Genomic DNA, 24,836 nt, shown 5'->3' on the forward strand with positions numbered 1-24,836 from the left:
TTTTTTTTTTTTTTTTTTTTTTGGTCGGGGGGGATGGAGTCTCTGTCGCCCAGGCTGGAGTGCAATGGTGCAATCTCAGCTCACTGCAACCTCCGCCTTCTGGATTCAAGCAATTCTCCTGCCTCAGCCTCCCGAATAAGAGGCTGGAACCACACCAGGCCCAAAAATTAAATTTTAAAAATTATTGGCTGGGTACAGAGGTTCATACCTGTAATCCTAGCACTTTGGGAGGCCAAGGTGGGTGGATCATTTGAGGTAAGGAGTTCAAGATCAGCCTGGCCATTATGGTGAAAGCCCGTCTCTATTAAAAATACAAACATTAGCCAGGCATGGTTGTGTGTGCCTGTAATCCCAGCTACTTGGGAGGCTGAGGCAGGAGAATCACCTGAACCCGGGAGGGAGAAGTTGCAGTGAGCCACGATTGTGCCAGTGCACTCCAGCCTGAGTGACAGAGTGAGACTCTGTTGCAAACAAAAAAAAAAGTATTTAAATAATTTTTTCTTTTTTAGACAAAGTCTCACTATGTTGCCTCGGTTAGTCTTGAACTCCTGGGTTCAAGCGATCCTCCAGCCTTCATCTCCCAAAGTGCTGGGATTACGGGTGTGAGCCTCCACACCTGGTATACAAAAAATAAAATTTTAAAATTAGCCAGGTACAGTGGTGCATACCTATGGTCCCAACTATTCAGGAGGATCACTTGAGCCTGGGAGGTTGAGGCTGCAGTGAGTCATGATCACACCACTGCACTCCAGCCTGTCGACAAAGGGAGACCCTGTTCCAAAAAAGAAAGGTAGGGGGGAAGCGCCAGGCATAGTAGTTCATGCCTGTAATCACAGCACTTTGGGAGGTCAAGGAGGGTGGATCACTTGAGGTCAGGAGTTAGAGACCAGCCTGGCCAACATGGCGAAACCCCATCTCTCCTGAAAATACAAAAATTAGCTGAGTGTGGTGGTGGGCGCCTGTAATTCCAGCTACCTGGGAGGCTGAAGCAGAGAATCGCTTGAACCCAAGAAGCGGACGGAGGTTGCAGTGAGCCGAGACTGTGACATTGCACTCCAGCCTGGGCAACAGAGTGAGACTGTCTCAAAAAAAAAAAAGACCCAAAACAAAACAAAAAAACAATCAATGAAGCTCTAGGGATACAAGCCAGGCCCCTAAGTGCTGTTAGTGATAGAATGGAATCAGAGACCGGCCACCAAATCCTAGACAGTTCAGGGGGCAGCAAACAGATCCCTGCCCTGGGTGCCAGCCCCCCCACCTCACCCCCAGCCATCTTCTACGCTCAAAGTCCAGGACAAGACCTACATCTGGAATGGAATCTCACTGCTCACCAGCCCCTTTATCAAGGGGAACATCAGTCTTGGAGACACAGAGGTGCGAACTGGAACAAGACAGTATCATTTTCCCAGGACCTGGCGTCATCCTCAATAGCCAAAGGAGAGACAGATTCCATTCTGCTCCACTCTATGGCCTTGGCTGCCCTAACCTGATGGAGGGGGAGAGGCTGAGACCAGGCAATGAGGGGTCCCCTCACTCCCAGTTTGGCCCCCAAAGCCGCTGCACTGGACGCAGGGAGGCTTCAGCAGTGTATCCCTCCTACCCACTGGGCCCGGCTTGGAAGTGTGAGGTAGAGTTGCAGTGTGGGTGCTCACAGGACATCTGGTGCGAGCACAGCAAACTTGCTGTCATTCTTTCCTTCCAAGAAGCCACAGCTGCTTCCTATTTGCCTTTTAAGAATCTTGGTGGTGGTTAGGCCAGGTGCAGTGGCTCCCGCCTGTAATCCCAACATTTTGGGAAGCTGAGATGGGTGGATCACAAGGTCAGGAGTTCAAGACTATCCTGGCCAAGATGGTGAAACCCCATCTCTACTAAAAATACAAAAAATTAGCCAGGCATGGTGGCAGGCGCCTGTAATCCCAGCTACTTGGGAGGCTAAGGCAAAAAATTGCTTGAACCCAGGAGGCCGACGTTGAAGTGAGCCAAGATCGCACCACTGCACTCCAGCCTGGGCAACAGAGTGAGATTCCGTGTCCAAAAAAAAGACTCTTGGTGATGGTGACAGGTTAAGGCCAAGAAACCAAACCAGTTCAATATGACTCATACTGTCAGTGCCAGGGGTTGGGGTAAGAGGCCCTGGCAGGTGTGACGAGTGGAAGTACCATGGATTTTCAATCTGAACACCAGTGTCTACATCCCAGCTATACCACTCCTTAACAGCAGGACCCTGACTCCAAGCATATCACTTGATTCTAGCCTGTTTTCTTCTCTACACAATGAGGCTAACAGCACACCTCACAAGAGTGTGGTAAAAGTTAAAGCACTGTGAATACATACAATTGTCATCAATACTGTACCAACTGCCCTGATCCCTGCCTTCAGGACAAACTGGGAGGTGCCTGAGCTTCCCACCCCTTCTCCCTAGAGGCCAGCATCCCTGCTCCTCCCCCAGCCCTGAGGAACATGGTGTGACCAGGTAGTGTTGGGAGCCTGTGTCCTCTCAATTGCACTCCAGGTACGACAGCTAGGAACATCAGAGTGATCAAGTGTGGTCATCAGAGAACAAGGTTCAAAACCAACAGGCAGGGCCAGGTGGAAGTAGGAGCAGGGGCGGGAGCTGGCCGGGCAAACACTGCACTTTACACAACAAATGGGAGGCCCTGGGAAGAGGAGCAGTAGGACAGAGGGAGGGAAGAAGGGCAACCAGGCGCCCAGGACACAACGGAGCAGCGTAAGGTCAGCGCACTGCCCTGGGCCTCATCCTATGCCCAAGCCTCCCCTCACCCCAAGGCAACCCTGGGCCTTCCCCGCACTTGCTGCTCCCGAGAGTGGGTGGGTTTAGCCTCCCACTCCTCAGTCCGACGGGCTGGAAGTCAAGGGGCAGGAAAGAACACGAGGCTCCAGGGCACCTCCGAGGGCTGTAGAGGACTCAGAAATCAGAATCAGAACATTTTTACTCTTTGGGCCCTGGGGAGGGCCAGGCAGAGTGCAAGGTGTCCACAGGAGGGATGAGCAGACAGTAGCCATGGGGGGCTGCTGTCTCAGTTCCCTGTGGGGGAGGATTGAGGTGAGGTGAGCTTGGGCTCCGGAAGGGCTCCAGTCCTGGTGCCCGGTTCTGACACCTGCCCCTCCTGAGTTCATACTGGAGTCCTTGCAGTCCCGAAACCACAAAGCCTGCCTGAACCCCGGGTCAGGAGAGAAACATATGGGGACGGGAAAGGCCGGCGTAGGCTACCCATGGCGGCTCCTGAGTTCTTCCTGGGGCTTGTGTCTTTCCTTGGAAGAAGACGGCACAGCCAAGGCAAGGAGGGCCTGAAGCCTGCGGGGCCATCCTGGCCTGCCAGAGCCATGCCCCCGACTCCTCAGCTTCAAAATCAGAGGTCTCAGCACAGAGGACGCTGGGTGGGCTCAGAGCTCATCAGGGGGGCTGTGTGTTAGAGGGGATGCCTTCTGGATGCCCTCATCCTCCTCGGGGCTGAGGTCTCCCTCAAGGCCACCCAGCTCCTTCCTTTGTTTGCTGCTGCTACTCCTGCCGCCTGCTGCCTTGGCCCTGCTGCTCTTCTTCTTGGACTTCTTCCCTCCCAGGGAAGCTGTGTCTCCCTTCTTGCCGGACCACTGCTCTGCCAGGCAACCTAGGGTGTGGAGGAGAGAGACTCTCAACAGAAGTGCCTCAGGGCTGGGGTGCTGGGTGAGGAGCAATGAGCAGGGAGCCGTAGGAGTAGCAACTGGGACTGTGCTTGACATCAGCATCCCTGCCTCCTGCCTCTCGCTGTGGCCACCAGGCCCCTCTGGGGGCATCTGACTTGTCTGCTCATCATTCTGCACCTGGTTTCAGTGACTCTTATTTCCACCATGTCTTGCCAAGCAAGCCTTCCGAGGGCAGAGATCCTACAATGCCCTCTGGTGCTCTCTGTTTCTCCTCCTACCCACCGCCCCTGAGGGAGAGCAAACAAATCATCCAGAGCGAACCTGCCCTTCCTTTCCCAAACTCACTGGTGTCTTTTCCCTTCAGCACGTGGTTGGCGCAGAGGAATTCAGTCAGGTCTTCCTCCTGGTGGTTCCTGTACCAGTCCTCGATCACTTCCTCAAACTCTTCCACCAGCACGTCGCACTGTTAATCATAACACCTCATGTTGGCAAAGCCCTAGCACCTTACTCACTCCTAGAGGAGCTCAGCTAAGCCTCGCAACCCACTGCAAGGTAGGCAGTGGCAGTGGTTCACCTAAGGAAACTGAGGCCAGAGAGGTGAAATGACCTGACCAAAGCCACCCTGGCCTGGGTGGCCTTCCTCAGAGCAGACCCAATCCCCACCGGCCCCTCACTGGGCACAGCAACCCTTCCAAGGGCTGAAGGGCCTGTACCTGCTTCTTGAGGTCAGCCACCTCTGCAGAAGTCTCGTTCCACAGCTCATAGGGGATGTCCATCACCACCTTGACCCCTTTGTGTACCAGGTTGTGTAATGTCTCAAAGGTCTCTGACATGCCCTGGAAGAAGCGACCAGACATGGGAGGTGGAGCTCCCTTCTTTCCCCACTACCCTCCTGTCCCAGTGGTGCCTACGAACTCAGCTGTGAGATCAATGCCCAATGCCCTCTAAGGATCCTCATCCTTTTTTTTTTTTTTTTTTTTTTGAGAAGGAGTCTCACTCTGTCACCCAGGTTGGAGTGTCTCAGCTCACTGCAACCTCTGCCTCCCAGGTTCAAGCGATTTTCCTGCCTCAGCCTCCACGCCTAGCTAATCTTTGTAGAGATGAGGTTTTGTCGTGTTGGTCTCGAACTCCTGGCCTCAAGTGTTCCACTCGCCTCAGCCTCCCAAAGTGCTGGGATTACAGATGTGAGCCACTGCACCTGGCCTCATCCTTGACCTGACCTTCCTCTCCCCTCTTTTAGGCCTGCTTCCCACAACCCCTGCACATATACCCCTTGACCTGCCTCTGGACACCTCATCCTTTCAAAAAGACCTGTGGCTGCCCTCAGGCCTTTTGGCTTTATGCATGCTTTTCCAGGAAATAGGTTTGTCTTAGCTTTTTCCCCTCACTATGGCTGGACACACTCCCACAGATCCAGACCTGCTGTTCCATTCTTCCTGGGTTGTGTCTTTTCTCAATGGGAAAAAGGCACAGCCAAGGCACGTAGACCCTTTATTCTGTGAAAACTATCTCTGTTAGCTACCTAGGTCTTATCCAAAAATAAAACATACTATCCATTTCCTCTATTTTCCCAGAGATAACTCATACAAATACCAACATCTAAATATATCCTCCCCCCAGCCTCTTTTTACACAAACAGTGGTGTAGCATACACACTATTTTGCACTTGCCCTTTTTACTTATACCTTGAAGGGGTGGGCATGGTGGCTCATGCCTGTAATCCCAGCACTTTGAGAGGCCAAGGTGGGCTGATCACCTGAGGTCAAGAGTTTGAGACCTGCCCGGCCAGCACGGTGAAATCCCGTCTCTACTAAAAATACAAAAATTAGCTGGGCGTGGTGGTGGGTAGTACCCAACGACTCAGGAGGCTGCGGTGGGAGAATCGCTTGAATCTGGAAGGTGGAGGCTGCAATGAGCTGAGATCCTGCACTCCAGGTTGGGCAACAGAGTAATACTGTCTCCAAAACAAATAAAAACCTTGAAGATCAATTTAATTCAGTTCCTAAAGAGCCTCCCCATTCTTTGTTTCCAGCCGCATACTAGTTCACCAAACGGCCAGATCAACGTATTTAATCCCCTATTGGTGGAGTTAGATTGTTTCTCACTTTTGGCTATGAAAATAATACTTAAACACTTTTATTAAAGCAAACACAGATTTATTACTGAGTAGACTGCAAAATTCATACAAATTTTTGCTGCTTGAGACTATACCCTTAGGTATCCCAGGAGTTTATGAATGGTATCCTTTGCTAGAAAGAAACTTAGGTAGAAAAATGTGGGTGGCTGGCCAGGCGCGGTGGCTCAAGCCTGTAATCCCAGCACTTTGGGAGGCCGAGACGGGCGCATCACGAGGTCAGGAGATCGAGACCATCCTGGCTAATACGGTGAAACCCCGCCTCTACTAAAAAATACAAAAACTAGCTGGGCGTGGTGGCCGGCGCCTGTAGTCCCAGCTACTCGGGAGGCTGAGGCAGGAGAATGGCGTGAACCCGGGAGGCGGAGCTTGCAGTGAGCTGAGATCCGGCCACTGTACTCCAGCCTGGGTGACAGCGAGACTCCGTCTCAAAAAAAAAAAAAAGAAAAGAAAAGAAAAAAAAGAAAAATGTGGGTGGCAACTATCTTACCCTGTGCCAGGCACTGAAGATGTAGAGAGGAAGCAGTATGGGTCTTGTTGTAAGCAGCTCATTCTCCAGAGAGAGAAGCACTCGTGCACATACTGAGTACATGGGATGTCACACAGGCACCCCAGTGGGGTTGTGGGAGGTGCTGTGTGGGCCCCGAGATGGGACTGGTCAGTCACTCACCCCAGGTGTCCTCTGATACCGCGCCTAAACCTCCACCTTTCTGCACATCCTGGATCTTGCTAAGTTCTCCCTCTCTAGTGTCTTTAGGTTCCCATGAGGGCAGCAACTGTGGAGCATTTCTGCCTGTGTCTGAGATTGAAGCAGGACCCTCATGGACAGGCCTAGACCCTCATGCATGTGCCTGAAAAGTCAGGCCACTCAGGAGGGGAGGAGGGCAAACGGCAATCAAAGAATGGGAAGAGGCAAGGAGGGAAGCTCCCGGTGGTGATCTTCAAATCACACTCACACCAGCAGACACACTAAGATACATGCAGCCTGGCCCCAGAGCAGAGGAAGGACAATCCCAAATCCAACCTTGGCAAATCGGTTGCTGCCGGTCCTCTCCTTGTGCAGGCTATAATCCAGGAGCCTCTTGCAAATGGTCTCAGTGACTTCGATTAACCGCAAGTCCCTGCCAAGATAGCAGGACGAGAGGAACTGAGTTCCCCTCCTAGCCCCAGTGGGTTAGTGGTCTGTCCCTCCAGCCCTGTGCCCCAACACCTGCACATCTCACCAACGGGAAGTGAGTCAGAGCTGGAAGGAAGATAGGTCATCTGGTCTGGGGGATCTGAAATGCTGGAATACAGACCAGAGAGACAAAATTTTAACAGCTCTAAGGGAAGGATTTTTTTTTTTTTTTTTTTTTTTTTTTTTGAGACGGAGTTTTGCTTTGTCGCCCAGGCGGGGGGGCGGGGCGCGATCTCGGCTCACTGCAAGCTCCGCCTCCCGGGTTTACGCCATTCTCCTGCCTCAGCCTCCCGAGTAGCTGGGACTACAGACACCCGCCACATCGCCCGGCTAATTTTTTGTATATTTAGTAGAGACGGGGTTTCACCGTGTTGGCCAGGATGGTCTCGATCTCCTGACCTCGTGATCCGCCCGTCTCGGCCTCCCAAAGTGCTGGGATTACAGGCTTGAGCCACCGCGCCCAGCCTAGGAAGGAATTTTTTATAAAGCTAAATGATTCAGTATTTAGATTTTTTGATAAAGCAAAATATATTAAATTTTGATGGTAAAATATTCTCTTTCTTTGAAGGGATGATCACAGACCTGACAGAATTGTTTTTTTTTTTTTTTTTTTTGAGACAGTCTCGCTCTGATCGCACCAAGCGCTGGAGTTGCAGTGGCCGGATCTCAGCCACAAGATTTTAAACATAAAGCTCCGCCTCCCGGGTTTCACCATTCTCCTGCATCAGCCCTCTCCCGAGTAGCTGGATAAGGCGCCCGCCACCTGCGACCCGCTAGTTTTTGATTTTTTTAGTAGAGACGGGGTTCACCATGTTAGCCAGGATGGTCTGCGATCTCCTGACGTCGTGATCCGACCCGCGACCGGCTCGGCAACCAAAGCTGCTGGGATTAGCAGGCTGAGCCACCGCGCGCCGCCCCTGAATTGGGTTTTTAAAAAATATATTTATACTTGGCAAAAAAAAAAGTTGATAATCCCATTACTAACGTTTTTAAAAAATTGCACTGCGGCCGGGTGTGGTGGCTCACACCTGTAATCCCAGCACTTTGGGAGGCCGAGGCAGGCGGATCATCTGAGGTCGAGTTCGAGACCAGCCTGACCAACATGGTGAAACTACATCTCTACTAAAAAAATACAGAAAATTAGCTGGGTGTGGTGGCACATGCCAGTAATCTCAGCTACTTGGGAGGCTGAGGCAGGAAAATCTCTTGAACCTGGGGGGCAGAGGTTGTGGTGAGCCAAGATCATGACATTGCACTCCAGCCTGGGCAACAAGAGTGAAACTCTATCTCAAAAAAAAACTTGAAATGGTCTGTGAAATCCAAGCGTCTGAGAATCAATGATATAGTCCAACAGTCTTGCTTTTAGAGATGAGAAATCTGCTGAAGCATAAAGAAGTTAAGAGATTTTTGCAGGTCATCCAATTAGTTGGGGACAAAACCAGTGGGCAAACTCAGGTATTGGTTACAACTGATGCCCCTGTAGGGGGTTTGCCTAGTTAGGAGAAGGGAACTCCAAGCCCCTGAAGCCTCTAGCAGCAATGCAGGCCAGGCCAGTGAGTCCCCATTCACTTACGACTTGGTGTATTTGACTCCAGAGGCCTTCTGGTCCAGGATGCCATAGCCCGTGCCAATCACCTCCTTCGTCTTGCCGGTTTCCTCAAAGGCTGACTTCAGCTCCACAGCAACATATTTACACACTGGGGGAGGGAGGTAGCACAGCCCACTGAGTGCACATGAGTCTAATGGGAGGCCAGCTCCCAGCAAAACAGATCCAGGTGCGCACCCTTTCCTAGACTGGAGGACCAAAATCAACACTCAAGGCAGGGAAGGAGTTAGAACCTGTGGAGGCTAAAGCAACTCCATCTTGGATGCTAATATGCCATGTTGACTTCTGATTAACCCCAGTTCTAGGAATGCCTCTAGGATTTCTATTTTATCTACTGTTTCTTGTGTCAGAGCATGTACTTACTACAAATCCTGCCCTTAAGCAATTGTTCTTCGTATCCCTTTTTTTTCAAGATAGAGTTTTGCTCTTGTTGCCCAGGCTAGAGTACAATGGTGAGATCTCAGCTCCTGGGTTCAAGTGATTCTCCTGCCTCAGCCTCCCAAGTAGCTGGGATTACAAGCATGCACCATCATGCCCGGCTAATTTTGTACTTTTAGTAGAGACAGGGTTTCATCTTGTTGGGTAGGCTGGTCTCGAACTCCTGACCTCAAGCGATCCACCCACCTCGGCCTTGCAAACTGCTGGGATTACAGGCATGAGCCACCATACCAGGGCCTATCATTTTACTTTCTAAAATTGCATACATACAGAAAAGCTGAAAGAACACAATGAATACCTTCCACTTGTATTCAACAGTTGTTAATAGTTTGCCACATTCTGTCTCCAATATATAATATCTCAACAATATATACATTATTTTTGCTACACCATCTTGAGAGTAAGTGGCAAAAATGACCTTTTGCCGTAAATATATCATCATGTATCTCCTGAAAGCAAGGACCTTCTCCTACATAACCAAAGAACAATTATGACACTTGGAAAATTAACAATTCCAACGTCACCCAGTAGTTCATATTCAGATTTCCTTAACTGCCCCCAAAACGTCTTTTATAGTTGTTATATTACTTGATTTCATATGTGTTCCAACATCAGCTCTCTATTTCTACCAAGTTAATTTGCTCCATGCCCTCCAGAGAGCTCTTGTTCCTACTGTCTCCGCACATTTATTTTCTCATTTCCTCTTACCCTTCCTCAAACAGGTATTAGGCAACTCCTATGTGTCAGCCTGGGGATACAGAGATGAAAACAAGGTCCCCTCCCTTCCAGATACTCAGTCTAATGGAACAGATAAAGGTGTAGACAAATAACTAAGGAGTGCTACAGTGCTACCACCGAGAGTGTGAAGTGCCTGAAGCCCTAGGAAAATATTTAATGCCTTCTAAGGGCTTCTCTGCCGATCGTGCCCACCTCACATTATAAGCCTCTCCCCCAGGAAGCCATTCTGCACTAATGCCAATTGCTCTAGATTTCACTCTGGGACTCTGCAGGATCCATCCCTAAGGACCCTTAGTCATTTCATGTGTCTCTCCACAAAGACCACAAGGGTCCCCAAAATGTGCATTATGTATTAGATTTTTTTCTGTATTTCCTTAGCCTGTGACTTGATATATGTTGGATGCTTGATAAATCTTGTTGATAGCGACCGTCTTCTGATGCCTCTGAATGGAATACCAGTCTGCAGGCTAAATGCCATCAGCAGTTTTAACACTGACAACACAGTCTGGTAGAATACCAATTTACCACAAGAATAAATACATCCCCTGGAGGCCTGCTTGGTGAAATTCATCGATGGCTTGGAGAATTTGCAACACATAAAAATTCCAAGTAATAAGCTGGTGATCTTCAAGTCTGCAATGAATTGGGGATGTCCCACCTCCCCAGCTCTCCATCCAGGACCGTCTGAGCTCCCTCCCCTCTTCTGTCCCGTACTCTGCACAGGCGCATCATTTTTCTGGCACCACTTGTCCCTCCTCCCACGCCCTCCCCAGGAGTGGGGAAAAGGGAGGTTTGGAACATCCTTTCTCTCTTATACCCATCAAACACAACTTTGCTTTCCAGCTCTTCCAAACATTACCTCTTTAAGACCTCCTCTGGGGATCCCACCCAGAATCAGACTCGGAGGAGACTCATGGCACAGACCCCAGACCCTCACTGACATCCACCCACTCTTTTTTTCCGGGCAGGTTCTCCTTCCTCTGTGCCGAGGCCTGTTCTACTCAGGCTACTGAGCCAGGAGGCAGGCTTGGTGGGCTAGACACAGTCAGCATTTAATAACAAAGGTGTAATAATAATAAATACAAACAAATACAATATTAAGATGAACCTAATGGTTGAAGTTTGCCAAGCCATCATGTAACTGCAAATCCCTATTCAATTAATCTTCACCAGTTACTAAATGAGGTTAGCCTAGAATGATCTCTAAGATCTTGGGCATCTCTATGCTTCTGTGAGTCTGTGAACGTTGCCTAAGGAGAATAAATGTGAGCTTCTTAGGTTATCAGAATAATAAGAGGGACAGCATGGGCTCTTTGATATCAGAATAAGACAGAATACAGGCCGAGTGTGGTGGCTCATGCCTGTAATCCCAGCACTTTGGAAGGTTGAGGCGGGAGGATCACCTGAGGTCAGGAGTTCAAGACCAACCTGGCCAACATGGTGAAACTCCATCTCTACAAAAATACAAAAATTATCCGGGCATGGCCGGGTGTGGTGGCTCACGCCTATAATCCCAGCACTTTGGGAGGCTGAGACGGGCAGATCACAAGATCAGGAGATCGAGACCATCCTGGCTAACATGGTGAAACCCCATCTCTACTAAAAATACAAAAAAATTAGCTGGGCGTGGTGGTGGGCGCCTGTAGTCCCAGCTACTGTAGTCCCAGCTGAGGCAGGAGAATACCCTGAACTCAGGAGGCGGAGCTTGCAGTGAGCCGACCACTGCACTCCAGCCTGGGCAACAGAGCGAGACTCTTTTCACTGCACTCCAGCCTGGGCCACAGAGCGAGACTCCGTCTCAAAAAAAAAAAAAAAAAATTACCCGGGCATGATGGCAGGTGCCTGTAATCCCAGCTACTCGGGAGGTTGAGGGAGGAGAATCGCTTGAATCCTGGAGGCAAAGGTTGCAGTGAGCCTAGGTTGCACCACTGCACTCCAGCCTGGGCAACAGAGCAAGACTCCGTCTCAAAAATAATAATAATAAGAAGAAGAAGAAGAAGAAGAAGACAGAAAACAAAGAAAAGAGGAAGTGAAACCCTGAAAAGCTATCAGCAGGGCTAGGCGCGGTGACTCAAGCCTGTAATTCCAGCACTTTGGGAGGCTGAGGTGGACGGATCACCCGAGGTCAGGAATTCGAGACCAGCCTGGCCAACACGGTGAAAATCCGTCTCTACCAAAAATAGCCGGGAGTGGTGGCACACACCTGTAGTCCCACCTACTCGGGTGGCTGAGGTAGAAGAATCCTTGAACCCGGAGACAGAGGTTGCAGTGAGCCAAGGTCGCACCACTGCACTCCAGACTGGGCAACAGAGCAAGACTCCATCTCAAAAAAAAAAAAAAAAGGCCGGGCGCAGTGGCTCACACCTGTAATCCCAGCACTTTGGAGCCGAGGTGGGCGGATCACGAGGTCAGCAGATCGAGATCATCCTGGCTAACATGGTGAAACCCCATCTCTACCAGAAAAAAACCCCCCAAAAATTAGCCAGGCATTGTGGCAGGTGCCTGTAGTCCCAGCTACTCAGCAGGAGAATGGAGTGAACTCAGGAGGCGGAGGTTGCAGTGAGTCCAGATCGCATCACTGCACTCCAGCCTGGGCGACAGATCAAGACTCCGTCTCAAAAAACAAAAAAGGCCGGGTGCGGTGGCTAATGCCTGTAATCCCAAAACGTTGGGAGGCCGAGGCGGGCGGATCACCGGAGGATCTGGTGAGCCGAGATCGCGCCATTGCACACCAGCCTGGGCAACAAGAGTGAAACTCATCCCCCCGCTACACACAAAAAAAGGTTATCAGGACTAGAGGAAAAGTGAAAGGGCGGCCAGAAGCAGAAGCTCACGCCTGTAAGCCCAGCACTTTGGGAGCCCAAGGCGGGCTGATCACTTGAGGTCAGGAGTTCAAGACCAGCCAATATGGTGAAACCTCATCTCTACTAAAAATACAAAAATTAGCTGCGCATGGTGGCATGCGCCTGTAATCCCAGCTACTCAGGAGGCTGAGACAGGAAAATCGTTTGAACCTGGGAGGCAGAGGTCGCAGTGAGCCGAGATCACACCACTGCATTCCAGCCTGGGAAACATAGCAGTACGCCGTCTCACAAGAAAAAAAAAAAAGAAAAGAAAAAAGAAAGAAAGAAAAGAAAGAGGGAAGGCACAGGCTTGAACTCATACTCGGTGCCCCACCAGTGAAATCGGCTTATCTCTAAAGCATCGCCTTTTAATCTCTCTAATGGAAGGATTATGTCCCAAACTTACCCCAAACCCACTTTCCAGTGTTTAGGGAACATCTGGCCTGATGTAGGCTTTCAATTCAGATGAGAGATTCACAGCCAGCTTTCTGGGGGCCCTAGGGTTACGGGGATGGGAAGGCAGGCATGACTGTAGGGTCTGCGGAGAAAACTGATGGACGCAGGGGAGGAAAAAGAAATAGGTCCTTTATAGCTGGCTCGCTGGTAGCTCCCTCTCTCTCTGTAGTTCCTCAACGCCTACGTCCTTGGGACTCACCTTTTCTCCATACTCCTAAAATCTTCTTTCAAGTTCCCCATAGGCTCTACTTTTCCCCCAAAGGACCCCTCAGACCCAGATCCTCCTCCTCACACCCCCACAGTACTCCACTTAATCTTCTGTATTCTCAAAACATTTATTGAGTGCCTACCGGATACTGTGTGAATGCGTTATCTAAGACAAAGTCCCTGCCTTCGAGGAGCTGTTAGTGGGTGCAACAGACAACTACACAGATTGGGTTGCAGTGAGGACACAAACGGGAAAGTCTTAGGTTCTTTTCCCCTAAGACGAGTCATCTGGAGCTTTTCAGTTCCTCAAACTCGTTCTTGGCTTCTCAGCCGGCAGGCCTCTGCCTCTGTAGTTTCCTCTGAGTGAGCCCCTCTGTTTCCACTTCTCTTCACCAGGCTAACTCCTAATGCCTCTTCGTGCTTCCTGTATGAAGCCTTCTCTGACTCCCCTCTGCACACAGCCTTCACCCACCCCCTCCCCCACTCCAGGCTAGACCAGATGCTCCTCCCTCGGCCCCTAAAAGGAAGCTCTGTACCTCCCCTATCATGGCATCTCCTACTCTGAATTATCATTGCTTGTTTCTACCAATGTGTGAACTCCAGGGGTACCGGGACCAGACCTCTCGTCCGCCGCGGCGTTCCAGCGCACAGTATATTCAACGAACTAAGAGACCCTGCAGAGCTCGGAACCTTGCAGCCCCCGATGCTGCTCCGCAAGGGCCGCCTCTGGAGCCCGCCCCTCCGGCAGGATACGCCCCACGGGCCCCGCCTCCTCACCTTCGCATTTGCTGGGCAGACGAACCCAGTCGTTCTCCTCAGCTCCGGCCTGGCTCGGGCCCAGCTCCGGGGCAGGCACCAGCAGAAGCAGCAGCAGCAAGGGAAGAAGCAGAAGACAGCGGGACGCGGGCTGAGGCAACAACTCCATGGCCCAGCTGGGCCCGACCCCAACGAACCGGGCGGCACCTCCTCCCTCGGCGCGCGCGGAGCAGCTTCCCCGCGCCGCTTCCGGGGCTGCACACGTGCCTCCGCGTAACCACGACAACAGCGAGCCTCCCGCCCGCCCTCCTCTCGCAGCCGCAGCCAGCCTTCAAAGCAGACCAAAGCTCGCGGACGGCGCAGCCAATAGACTTTCTGGGGTTTGCCCCCTAACGAATGGGAGGACTACCTTTTTACGGCCTTGGCCAGTAAGAGAGCAGATGGTGCCCTCAGCGACCTATGGCAACGTCCTTTCCCACCCCCTGACGGAGGCTCTGGGAGAGGATGCAGGACCAGGACCCGGGGAGAAGAAGCCTGTGTCTGGGCCTGAGTGGGACGCATTCAGGCGCGCAGGTGCTGGAAGATGTGGGGAAGGCCGGCTTCGCGGCTTTCTCCGCCTCCTCGAACGTCACTTCCCTCCTGGGTTTCTAATGCCGCAAGTCCTTACTGAACACCTGTTTTTAAATGTTATTATTATTGGTGTTGTGGTTGTTATAGCAAGGCACTCTTGTAGGCGCTTAGCGTGGGAGCAGGACGACTCAGACTGTCCCCAGCCTTCAAGATTTGTCCTAGTGAGAACTAGAACAAATGACTTCCTCTCTGAGCCTGTTTCTATTTGTATGACACAGTGATTCTCCTAGCTGCTGTGTGAGCTTGCCTGTTGTTGGGAAGCTCAAATAGGTTAATAGAATTACAACTTATCGAGCAGACTATAAAAAGTTCAGGCATTAATTTTCTTTTTGTATGTAATCCCAGCCCCTTTTACTGCCCTATTATTTATTTCTTGATTCTGCCCTCTCAGAAGGCAGGAATTTGGCCGATTAACGATTGTCTCTCCCTTCCGCTTCCTCAGCAACAACAGGGTGCCTGGCACAGGGAGATAGTCAGTAAATCTCCCATCGGCTGTGTCATTAAGAGGAACTCTTAATGGCTCACGCCTGTAATTCCAGCACTTTGGAAGGCCCAGGCGGGAGGATCACTTGAGCCCAGGAGTTGGAGACCAGTCTGGGCAACAGAGTGAGACCCTGTCTCAAAAAAGAAGAAGAAAAAAAAGCCCAGGTGCCGTGGCTTACGTCTGTAATCCCAGCACATTGGGAGGCCAAGATGGGAGAACTGCTTGAGGCCTGGAGTTCGAGACCAGCCTGGTCAACACAGCGAGACCCCATCACAAAAATAAATAAATAAATCAAAATAAAAAAGAGGAGGCCGGGCTCGGTGGCTCATGCCTATAATTCCAGTACTTTGGGAGGCCAAGGCAGGCGGATCACGAGGTCAGGAGTTCAAGACCACCCTGGCCAAGATGCTGAAACCCCCTCTCTACTAAAGATACAAAAAATTAGCCGGGCGTGGTGGCGCCCACCTATAATCCCAGCTACTCAGGAGGCGGAGGCAAAAGAATTACTTGAACCTGGGAGGTGGAGGTTGCAGTGAGCCACGATCATGCCATTGTACTCCAGCCTGGGCGACAGGGTGAGACTGTCTCAAAAATAATAAAGGCCGGGCATGGTGGTTCATGCCTGTAATCCCAGCACTTAGGGAGGCCAAGGCAGGTGGATCACAAGGTCAGGAATTGGAGACCAGCCTGGCCTATATGGTGAAACCCTCTCTCTACTAAAAATATAAAAAAATTAGCTGTGTTGGTGGGCACCTGTAGTCCCAGTTACTTGGGAGGCTGAGGTGGGAGGATCGCTTGAACCCTGGAGGCGGAGGTTGCAGTGAGCTGAGATCGCGCCACTGCACTCCAGTCCAGTGACAGAGCGAGACTCCATCCCAAAAAATAAAAATAGGCCAGGCGCGGTGGCTCATGCCTGTAATCCCAGCACTTGGGAGGCCGAGGCAGGCGGATCATGAGGTGAGATCAAGACCATCCTGGCTAACACGGTGAAACCCCGTCTCTACTAAACAAAATACAAAAATTAGGCGGGCGTGGTGGTGGGCGCCTGTAGTCCCAGCTACTCAGGAGGCTGAGGCAGGAGAATGGTGTGAACCCGAGAGGCGGAGCTTGCAGTGAGCCAATGTTGTGCCACTGCACTCCAGCCTGGGCTACAGAGCGAGACTCCGTCTCAAAACAAACAAACAAACAAAAAATAAATAAATAAAAATAAAGAGGAGCACTCTTGGTTTTGAGGTCTTCTTCAGGCTGCCCCTGAACTCAGTGTCCTTGTAGAGACCAAAGTTGCTTCTCTGGGAAGTTGTCGGCAAATTGGCCATAAAACCCTGTTCCCTGATAGCTTCTTGTTTCCTTCCTAGAGGTTGGATATTTATGCTAGTTTATGAAGACTTCAGAGCACTGAGGCCCAGGCCTTGTCACTTTCTGACCTCTTTTTCTTGTCCAAAACAACTGTGTTGGTAACAAGGCACTTTGGATAGGCGGAGGCTGTGGCATGTGGCATTCCGCAGTGTACAAGATCAGGACACCATCCTGAGGTCCTCCATGTTTTCTAGGCTTGATAAGACTTGGGTAGGCTCAAGCTGGGCACAGTGGCTCACACTCATAATCCCAGCACTTCAGGAGGCTGAGGCAGGCAGATCACTTGAGGTCAGAAGTTCAAGACCAGCCTGGCCAACATGATGAAACGCTGTCTCTGCCAAAAAATACAAAAATGAGCCAGGCATGGCAGCACGTGCCTGTAGTCCCAGCTACTCGAGAGGCTGAGGTGGGAGAATTGCTGGAATCCGGGAGGCAGAGATTGCAGTGAGTCGAGATTGCACCACTGCACTCCAGCCTGAGGAACAGAGTTAGACCCTGTCTCAAAAAATAAACTACAATACAATACAACACAACACAACACAACACAACACAACACAACACAAACTTGGATAGGCTCAGAGCTTGGCCATGGCCCTTGATTCACCTCAGCTCAGAAGCCCTCCTGGGAAATAAGATTAAGCCAGCCTGACAGTGGAGATTGAGAGGCTTGGGCTCAGCATCTGGCCGGATAGCTGGGAAGGGATAGTGGCCAGAGAAAGTCTGAGGTTATAGCTGGGCCCCTCCTTGGCCCCTGCCCACCCCCTCTCTCAGTCTGTGTGTCAGGGAAGGAATATGCCTTGTGGGGATGGTGGACAGATTCATCCCTAGAAGCTGTGGGACCCTCCCACCCCCAGCCACCACCACCCAAGAATCCCCAAAGCAAGTGGGAGAATCTCCTTTCAGGCTGGCGAGAGATGAGCAGTGGAGGAGGCAGTGAGAGTTTTTATGGAACAGTAGCTGAGAGAGTACAGAGGCTCAGGGAACCTGAGGGTGTCCTTGAAACCATGTGTTGGGGTGCTGGGGCATAGTTCCCCACCCCCTCCCTGGGGGAAGGAAGACTAAGGTTGATCCAGCAGACTATCCTATGCGGCCCAAGGGACAGGTGGATTCACATGAGAGCACCCAGAGTCTCTTGGAGTGATTACTAGCGGACAACCCTTGGGAAATGCTGCATTTCCTGCCAGCACTGGGCAAGCAGGGGACACACACGTTATGCTTTACTGTGGAAGCCTCATACTCGATCAATGTAAGAATCTTCTTTAGGAAACAACCAAACCAAAAAAGCCAAGCCTCTTTCGTACCTGGCTTAGGGTTGATGCTCAAAGAATATTTGTCAAATGAATAATGACTCTTAATTGATTAATAAACTGCAAGTTTGGAATTAATACCTCATACTCTTGGCATTGAAAACGATCCTGTTCCCCGGAAACCCTGGCCCTGTTCACCTCTGTCGAGTCTGTACAAGAGTTCACATCGACCCAGCATCCACCTTCCTGGTTTCCTGGGCTCTCTGCCCTGATCTCACACAGAGGTTGGGCCAGGGTGAGGAGAAGAGGGGGCCTCCCAGCTTGCTGTGGGGCGAGGAGACAGCCATGGGACAGCTGCCTTCCCAACCACCAGCCCCACTCTGTAGTTCCCAAGTTCTCTCTCAGGAAGCCCTCTTCCTCAAGGGAACCTTCCTGGATTTCTCCTACTTCTAACTCTGCCAAATTCCCTCCTCCCAGGATAGACATGAATTCAAACATTTCTCATTTGCTATGTCATTTAAGTTCTTTTTTAATGTTCTCAGTCATCTGCTCCCTAAATACCCCCTAAATGGTAACTGGGTGGATCACCATTCTGGGGGGTGGAGGGGTGGCCTGGGGGAGGTAGAGCCCTGCCCTCAGGCAGCTCCAGCCTGCAGAGGAGGAGGCAGGTCACATGCAAAAAATACTCCAAGACTCGAGGAAGGAATCCTGAGGTCAGATCTTGAGCACCAGGCCTGTGCTGGGCAGGTGGGGTATCTGCTGAGGTAAGACCCCTCCTCCCAGACTGGGCTCCCAGGCTTCCGACCCAGAGGGGTGTCACTCCAGCCATGGTCCCAAGGCTGGGGCCTGGGTGAGCTGGTGGCCTCTCGTCCCCCAGTCTCCGTGGCCAGGTACAGTCGGTGGGAGCCGAGGGCTCGCAGGCGGGTGGCGGCTACGGGGGAAGGCGGTGGGCCCGCGGGGTGGCGCAGGCGGCTGCAGGTCAGGAGCAGGTCAAACAGCAGCAGCTTGAAGAGCAGCAGCCGCAGCACCCCCAGCCACAGCACCCCGCCCGGCATCCCTGCGAGGAGGAACCACTCAGGAGCCCGCAGGAGCCCGCAGCCCCCCACCCCAGGAGAGAACGTCCATGGAGGAGAGGGCCTTGTCCTCTGCCCTTGTCATTGCCCGTCCCCTTGACCCCCTCCTCCAGGGAAAGTCCATCCCGGTGTCTAGCCTCCGTTCTTACTGGTAATAATAAATACCTTCCTGGCCTTCATTTTATTTTATTCCCTAACAATCATGGGTGTAAGGGTGGGGGCCAGGCAGGACTTAGCATCTGATGCAGAGAGTAGCTCAAAATCCTTTTTTTTTTTTTTGAGATGGAGTCTTACTCTGTCACCCAGGCTGGAGTGCAGTGGCCCGATCTCAGCTCACTGCAACCTCCACCTCTTGGGTTCAAGTGATTCTCCTACCTCACCCTCCCGAGTAGCTGGGACTATAGGCGTGTGCTACCACGCTTGGCTAATTTTTGTATTTTTAGTAGAGACAGGGTTTCACCATATTGGCCAGGCTGGTCTCAAACTCCTGACCTTGTGATCCACCCACCTCGGCCTCCCAAAGTGCTGGGATTACAGATGTGAGCCACCGTGCCCAGCTTCCAAATTCTCTATTTGGTCAGGAAGCAGAGTTGGACCACAGCCCAACTTCATGACTGTCCATCCAGTGCTCTTTCCATCACCCCAGACAGCCTCCCATTTACACGGCCTGTAATGCTGAGACCCCCTGCCTGGGCTGCCCAAGGAGGACTCCAAAGACCCCTCTATTAGCTGTCACCTGTGCTTCTCAACTAATGTCCAAGAATTAGGCTAAGGTCAAAGGATTCACCCCCATCTTATCCTAGGTAGACTGAGGCCCATGCTAGCCAGTGCCCCAACCTAGCATGACAGCCTCTACATGGGACACCTACTGACCTCCTGTGTAAGACCCATTAGGCCAGAGCTGAATGCCCCACCCCCCCAGGCCCAAGGTCCTGGTCCCAGCCTCTTATTCCCCACCCCTTGCCCAGAGTACTCACCCCTGAGAGGCTCCCAGGGGCAGGTCCTGGCTGTAGAAGCCTCTCCTGTTGTCCAAGGAGAAGGGAGTGAGTCTTTGGGGATGGGCCATGCACTTTGGAGGCCATCCCTAGTGCTATGCCCAGGCCCTGGCACAGCGTGGGTGTCAAGGCATTGGGGTAAATGGACAAGTGAGCCAGCACCAGAAACCCTGAGCCCATTTGCTGCAAGTCCTCTGAGGGCCCAAACCTCCCTCACTTTGCACTGTTCCCTGTTCTGTGCCCTGGGGAGGCTGGGGTGCCCGGCACTCTCAGATAAGGAACTGACCGTCTTCACGGCATTCTTTGGAAGTCAGGGCACTTAGTTAACAAACATTCCCATTTGGAAGATGACAAAACTGAGATAATCCCCAGAGAGGAAGTAAGTCATCTGGTCAGTGATAATAATTGCTGTTTCAAAATACAATGGAGGGGGAAACAAAAATCACTGGCTTTAGACATGTTACTTAGCCTCCCCATGCCTGTAAAATTGAGGGAATTATATGATCTGTCTCATAAATGTGAAGTGTATAGAACACTGCCTAGAACAGAGTCAACGCTCAATAACTGGTAGTGATTTGTTAATTAGTTTGGTCCTTACAGGGGGTCATGTACACAGGGTGATATGTCTATGTGTGTATAATGAATCCTAGGTGGAAGGAGGCATTTTTATCTTTGGAAGCCATGCTGCAGAGCCTGGATTTCAAACAGATATTGCAGTTGCAAATCCCAGAATTCATGGCCCTGAGGCCACTCTCCCCTGAGCCCAAGTGTCACCTCACCTGGAGGCTCTGCACTTGGACACCCTTCATGCCTTTGCAGCCTGGAGCCTGCCCTCCCTCCAACCATACCCTGGTGTGTGGAAGGGGACAGGGAGCATCCGCAAGGGCCCAGGCTCCATCCCCACCTGACAGCTGCAGGGGTTGTGTACTCCTGCTGTGGCCCTCAGCCCCAGGCCCAGTGTGGCAGACCAAAGGCTCCCAGGATGCCAGCTCCTCAGAGGGCAGGGAGAGATGGGCCAAGCTGGTCCAGGTGCCATCCGTTGCTGGCGAAGGGCCATAGGTGAAGGCATCCAGTGCACTACCGTTGCCGGCTGAGAACCAGATGGGGCTGTCAAGGCCGGGGGGTGCAACATCAAGGACCAGGCAGACCACCACCATCTGCTGTTTTCCATCCGCCAGTAGCCTGATTGGTGGGGCCAGAGAAGGAAAGGGTGTGCCACCCACACCTGCAAGAGAGCATGCACCTGTGGGTGCTAGACCAGCTTGTGGCTTCCCAGGCCAGCATTGTGTTGTAGGCTAGGGTTCTACATTTCTGTCTTTCCATCTATCCATCCATCCACCATCCATCTACCTGTCTTTCTAGCCACTCATCCATTCCTCCCTCCTTGCATTTTCCCATCAAACCACCCTTCCTTCCCTCCATCTGCCCATCCTTTCATTCACTCACCTATTTATCCATCCTTTCTTCTATCAGCCATCTATCCTCCATGTATTCCTTCTTTTTCTTTTTTTTTTTTTTTTTGAGACAGAGTTTCGCTCTGTTGCCCAGGCTAGAGTGCAGTGGCATGATCTCGGCTCACTGCAAGCTCTGCATCCCAGGTTTACACTATTCTCCTGCCTCAGTCTCCCAAGTAGCTGGGACTATAGGCACCCGCCACTGCGCCCGCCTGGCTAATTTTTTTTTTTTTTTTTTTTTTAGTAGAGACGGGGTTTCACTGTGTTAACCAGGATGATCTCGATCTCCTGACCTTGTGATCTACCTGCCTCAGCCTCCCAAAGTGCTGGGATTACAAGAGTGAGCCACTGCGCCCGGCCACCTCCATCTATTCTTTCTACCTTTCATCTATGTATCTGTCTATCCATTCACCCACCTCTCCTTCCATCCACTTGTCTATGATATCCGAGCCCCTTTCTGTGCCAGGAACTAGAGATACAACATTGGATAAGTCATCGTTCCTGCTCTCAAGGAACTCAGTTCCATGGGAGACAGTAAATGTGCAAACAAATACTTGTAATACCCTGCTGTGGCAGCCTCTGGTGAGGAAGGGAAGGAAACAGGACCTGCAATGAGATTAGAAGGGGCCTCAAATATATCTGTAACTTTTTGTTTCTTTTTTTAAAAGTCTGATTTAAACATGGAAAAATGTTAAACATTTGTTAATCTAGGTGGAGTGTGCATGGGTGTTTTTTCTTTTATTCTCAGCCTTTTTCTGTAGCCTGTAGTTTTTTTGTTTGTTTGTTTGTTTTTTGAGACAGAGTCTCGCTCTGCCTCCCAGGCTGGAGTGCAGTGGCACAATCTCGGCTCACTGCAACCTCCACCTCCTGGGTTCAAGCTTTCTTCTGCCTCAGCCTCCCAAGGTCCCACGCCACCACCCCGGCTAGTTTTATTTTATGTTTTAGTAGAGACTGGGTTTCTCCATGTTGGTCAGGCTGGTCTCGGACTCCTGACCTCAGGTTATCCGCCCGCCTCGACCTCCCAAAGTGCTAGGATTACAGGCATGAGGCACCACACCCAGCCTTTTTAAAAATAATAATAATAATAAAAAAAGCTTTGTTGGCCGGGTGCGGTGGCTCAAGCCTGTAATCCTAGCATTTTGGGAGGCTGAGGCAGGCAGATCACAAGGTCAGGAGATCGAGACAATACTGGCCAACATGGTGAAACTCCATCTCTACTAAAAATACAAAATTAGCTGGGCATGGTGGCACATGCCTGTAATCTCAGCTACTCGGGAGGCTGAGGCAGGAGAATCGCTTGAACCAGGGAAGTGGAAGTTGTAGTGAGCCTAGATCGCGCCACTGCACTCCAGCCTGGCGACAGAGCAAGACTCTGCCTCAAAAAAAAAAAAAAAAAGCTTTGTTGGCTGGGCGCGATGGCTCACACCTGTAATCCTAGCACTTTGGGAGGCTGAGGCAGGCCGATCACCTAAGGTTAGGAGTTCAAGACCAGTCTGGCCAACATGGTGGAACCCCATCTCTACCAAAAATACAAAAATTAGTCGGTTGTGGTGGTGTGCACCCGTAGTCCCAGCTACTTGGGAGGCTGAGGCAGGAGAGTTGCTTAAAGCCAGGAGGCGGAGGTTGCAGTGAGCTGAGATCATCCCACTGCACTCCAGCCTGGGCAACAACACAAGATTTAGTCTCAAAAAAAAAAAAAAAAAAAAAAAGGCTGGGTGTGGTGGCTTACACTTGTAATCCCAGCACTTTGCAGGGCTGAGGTGGGTGGATTACCTGAGGTCAGGAGTTTGAGAACACCCTGGCCAACATGGTGAAACCCCATCTCTACTAAAAATACAAAAACATTAGCTGCGCATGGTGGCATATGCCTGTAGTCCCAGCTACTCTGGAGACTGAGTCACAAAAATTGCTTGAACCCGGGCAAAAGTTGCAGTGAGCTGAGATCATGTCACTGCACTCCAGCCTGGGTGACAGAGTGAAAAAAAAAAAAAAAAAGCTTTGTTTGGATATAGTCCACATACCAGACAATTGACCCATTTGAAGTATAGGTGTATTATTTCACAGTCTTAAGAACTAAGTCATATGGGTACTACAAACATTTTTCCTATATTTTCCAAAATAATCCCCATTTCCTACAATCTTTTATTATCATTATTATTATTATTTTGAGACAGGGTTTAGCTCTGTCATCCAGGCTGGACTGCAGTGGTGTGGTAATAGTTCACTGGAGTCTCGGCCTCCTGGCCTCCCAAGTAGCTGGGACTACAGGCACGTGCCACAACACCCGGCTAATTTTTACCTTACTTGTAGAGACGTGGGTCTCCCTTTGTTGCCCGGGCTGGTCTCAAACTCCTAGGCTCAAGCTGTCCTCCCGCCTCGGCCTCCCAAAGTGCTGGGATTACGGACATGAGTCACTAGGCCCAGGCTGCAATCTTATTCTTTTCAGCAAAGATGGCTCACTTAGTATGTAACAGAATTTTATTTATTATTATTATTATTTTTTGAGATGGAGTCTCACTCTCTTACCCAGGCTGGAGTGCAGTATCACAATCTCAGCTCACTGCAATCTCCATTTCTGGGGTTCAAGAAATTCTCCTGCTTCAGCCTCCCAAGTAACTTGGATTATGGGTGTGCACCACCAGGTCTGGCTGATTTCTTTTGTAGTTTTTGTAGAGACAAGGTTTCGCCATGTTGACCAGGCTGGTCTCTAACTACTGACCTCAAATGATCCTCCCACCTCAGCCTCCCAAAGTGCTGGGATTATAGACATGAGCCACCGCGCCTGGCCCACAATGTTATTTTTGAACATTGCAATTTTTTTTTCTTTTTTTTTGAGACAGAGTGTCTCCCTGTCGCCTAGGCCGGAGTGTAATGGCATGATCATGGCTCACTGAGGCTTCGACCTCATGGATTGAGGTGATCCTCCTACCGCAGCCTTCCCAGTAGCAGGGACTACAGGCAGGTGCCATCATACCTGGCTAATTTATTTTTTATTTTTTGTAGAAATAGGGTTTCACTATGTTGTCTTAGCTGGTCTTGAACTTCAGGGCACAAGAGATCCTCATGCCTGGGCCTCCCAAAGTGCTGGGATTATAGGCATGAGCCACTTTGCCCAGCCTGGAGTTTTTTGTGAATTAGGTATAGCCAGACTTAAGAAATGTCCCAGAGTGCAGGGAAGGAGGCCAGAGAATCTTGTGAGGATGTAGGGGTAAAGGGTCCTCAGAAAAGATTTCTTAGAAGCCAAATAATTAGCCTAGACTAGTCGTGGTGGCTCACACCTTTATTCCCAGCACTTTGGGAAGCTGAGGTGGGCGGATCACAAAGTCAGGAGATCGAGACCATCCTGGCTAACATGGTGAAACCCTGTCTCTACTAAAATACAAAAAATTAGCCAGGTGTGGTGGCACGCGCCTGTAATCCCAGCTACTCAGGAGGCTGAGGCAGGAGAATTGCTTGAACCTGGGAGGCAGAGGTTGCAGGAGGCTGAGGCAGGAGAATTGCTTGAACCCGGGAGGCAGAGGTTGCAGTGAGCCGAGATCACGCCACTGCACTCCAGCCTGGCGACAGAGCAAGACTCTGTCTCAAAAAATTAAAAAA

At 50.9% G+C, this 24,836-nt stretch overlaps 2 protein-coding genes across 4 annotated transcripts in view; both read right to left on the bottom strand.

Annotated features, from left to right (window-relative positions):
* Positions 1 to 2,910: 2,910 nt before the first annotated feature.
* On the bottom strand, positions 2,911 to 15,040 carry CNPY3 (canopy FGF signaling regulator 3). Of its 2 annotated transcripts, none has more exons than XR_001886742.1 (6): positions 14,022 to 15,040; positions 8,530 to 8,653; positions 6,804 to 7,064; positions 4,359 to 4,481; positions 3,991 to 4,108; positions 2,911 to 3,629 (listed from the first exon to the last, which is right to left on the bottom strand). XR_001886742.1 is itself a non-coding variant. In XM_017878207.1 (6 exons), the coding sequence occupies exons 1-6, from the start codon at positions 14,167 to 14,169 to the stop codon at positions 3,406 to 3,408; spliced, it is 834 nt and encodes a 277-aa protein (XP_017733696.1). In that variant the 5' UTR covers positions 14,170 to 14,640; the 3' UTR covers positions 2,911 to 3,405. The 2 variants fall into 2 exon arrangements, 1 of the variants encoding a protein (XP_017733696.1); XM_017878207.1 differs by having other exon boundaries at positions 6,804 to 6,900; positions 14,022 to 14,640.
* A 3,181-nt stretch (positions 15,041 to 18,221) lies between these two features.
* PTCRA (pre T cell antigen receptor alpha) overlaps positions 18,222 to 24,836 on the bottom strand; it is a 10,345-nt gene continuing 3,730 nt past the window's right edge. Inside the window, exons 2-4 of one of the 2 annotated variants that reach the window (XM_017878213.1) lie at positions 20,690 to 21,010; positions 19,768 to 19,812; positions 18,222 to 18,774 (exon numbers count right to left, since the gene is read on the bottom strand). In XM_017878213.1, coding sequence (XP_017733702.1) covers positions 18,353 to 18,774; positions 19,768 to 19,812; positions 20,690 to 21,010 — 788 coding nt within the window. In that variant the 3' untranslated portion in view covers positions 18,222 to 18,352. The remainder of the gene's footprint in view (positions 18,775 to 19,767; positions 19,813 to 20,689; positions 21,011 to 24,836) is intronic. The other variant, XM_017878214.1, reaches the window with a different exon arrangement.

Source organism: Rhinopithecus bieti, unplaced genomic scaffold (assembly GCF_001698545.2).
Source record: "Rhinopithecus bieti isolate Rb0 unplaced genomic scaffold, ASM169854v2 scaffold_9981, whole genome shotgun sequence".
In the NCBI taxonomy this organism is placed as follows: Eukaryota; Metazoa; Chordata; class Mammalia; order Primates; family Cercopithecidae; genus Rhinopithecus; species Rhinopithecus bieti.

What these genes read in the sequence shown, in the direction of transcription:
- CNPY3 (XM_017878207.1), bottom strand. Translation starts at nt 14,169, where the DNA reads ATGGAGTTGTTGCCTCAGCCCGCGTCCCGCTGTCTTCTGCTTCTTCCC. An exon ending in GCAGCAACCGATTTGCCAAG is followed by an intron (nt 4,482 to 6,803) that starts GTTGGATTTGGG and finishes CGCTTCTTCCAG; the next exon opens with GGCATGTCAGAGACCTTTGA. An exon ending in TGGCTGACCTCAAGAAGCAG is followed by an intron (nt 4,109 to 4,358) that starts GTACAGGCCCTT and finishes TATGATTAACAG; the next exon opens with TGCGACGTGCTGGTGGAAGA.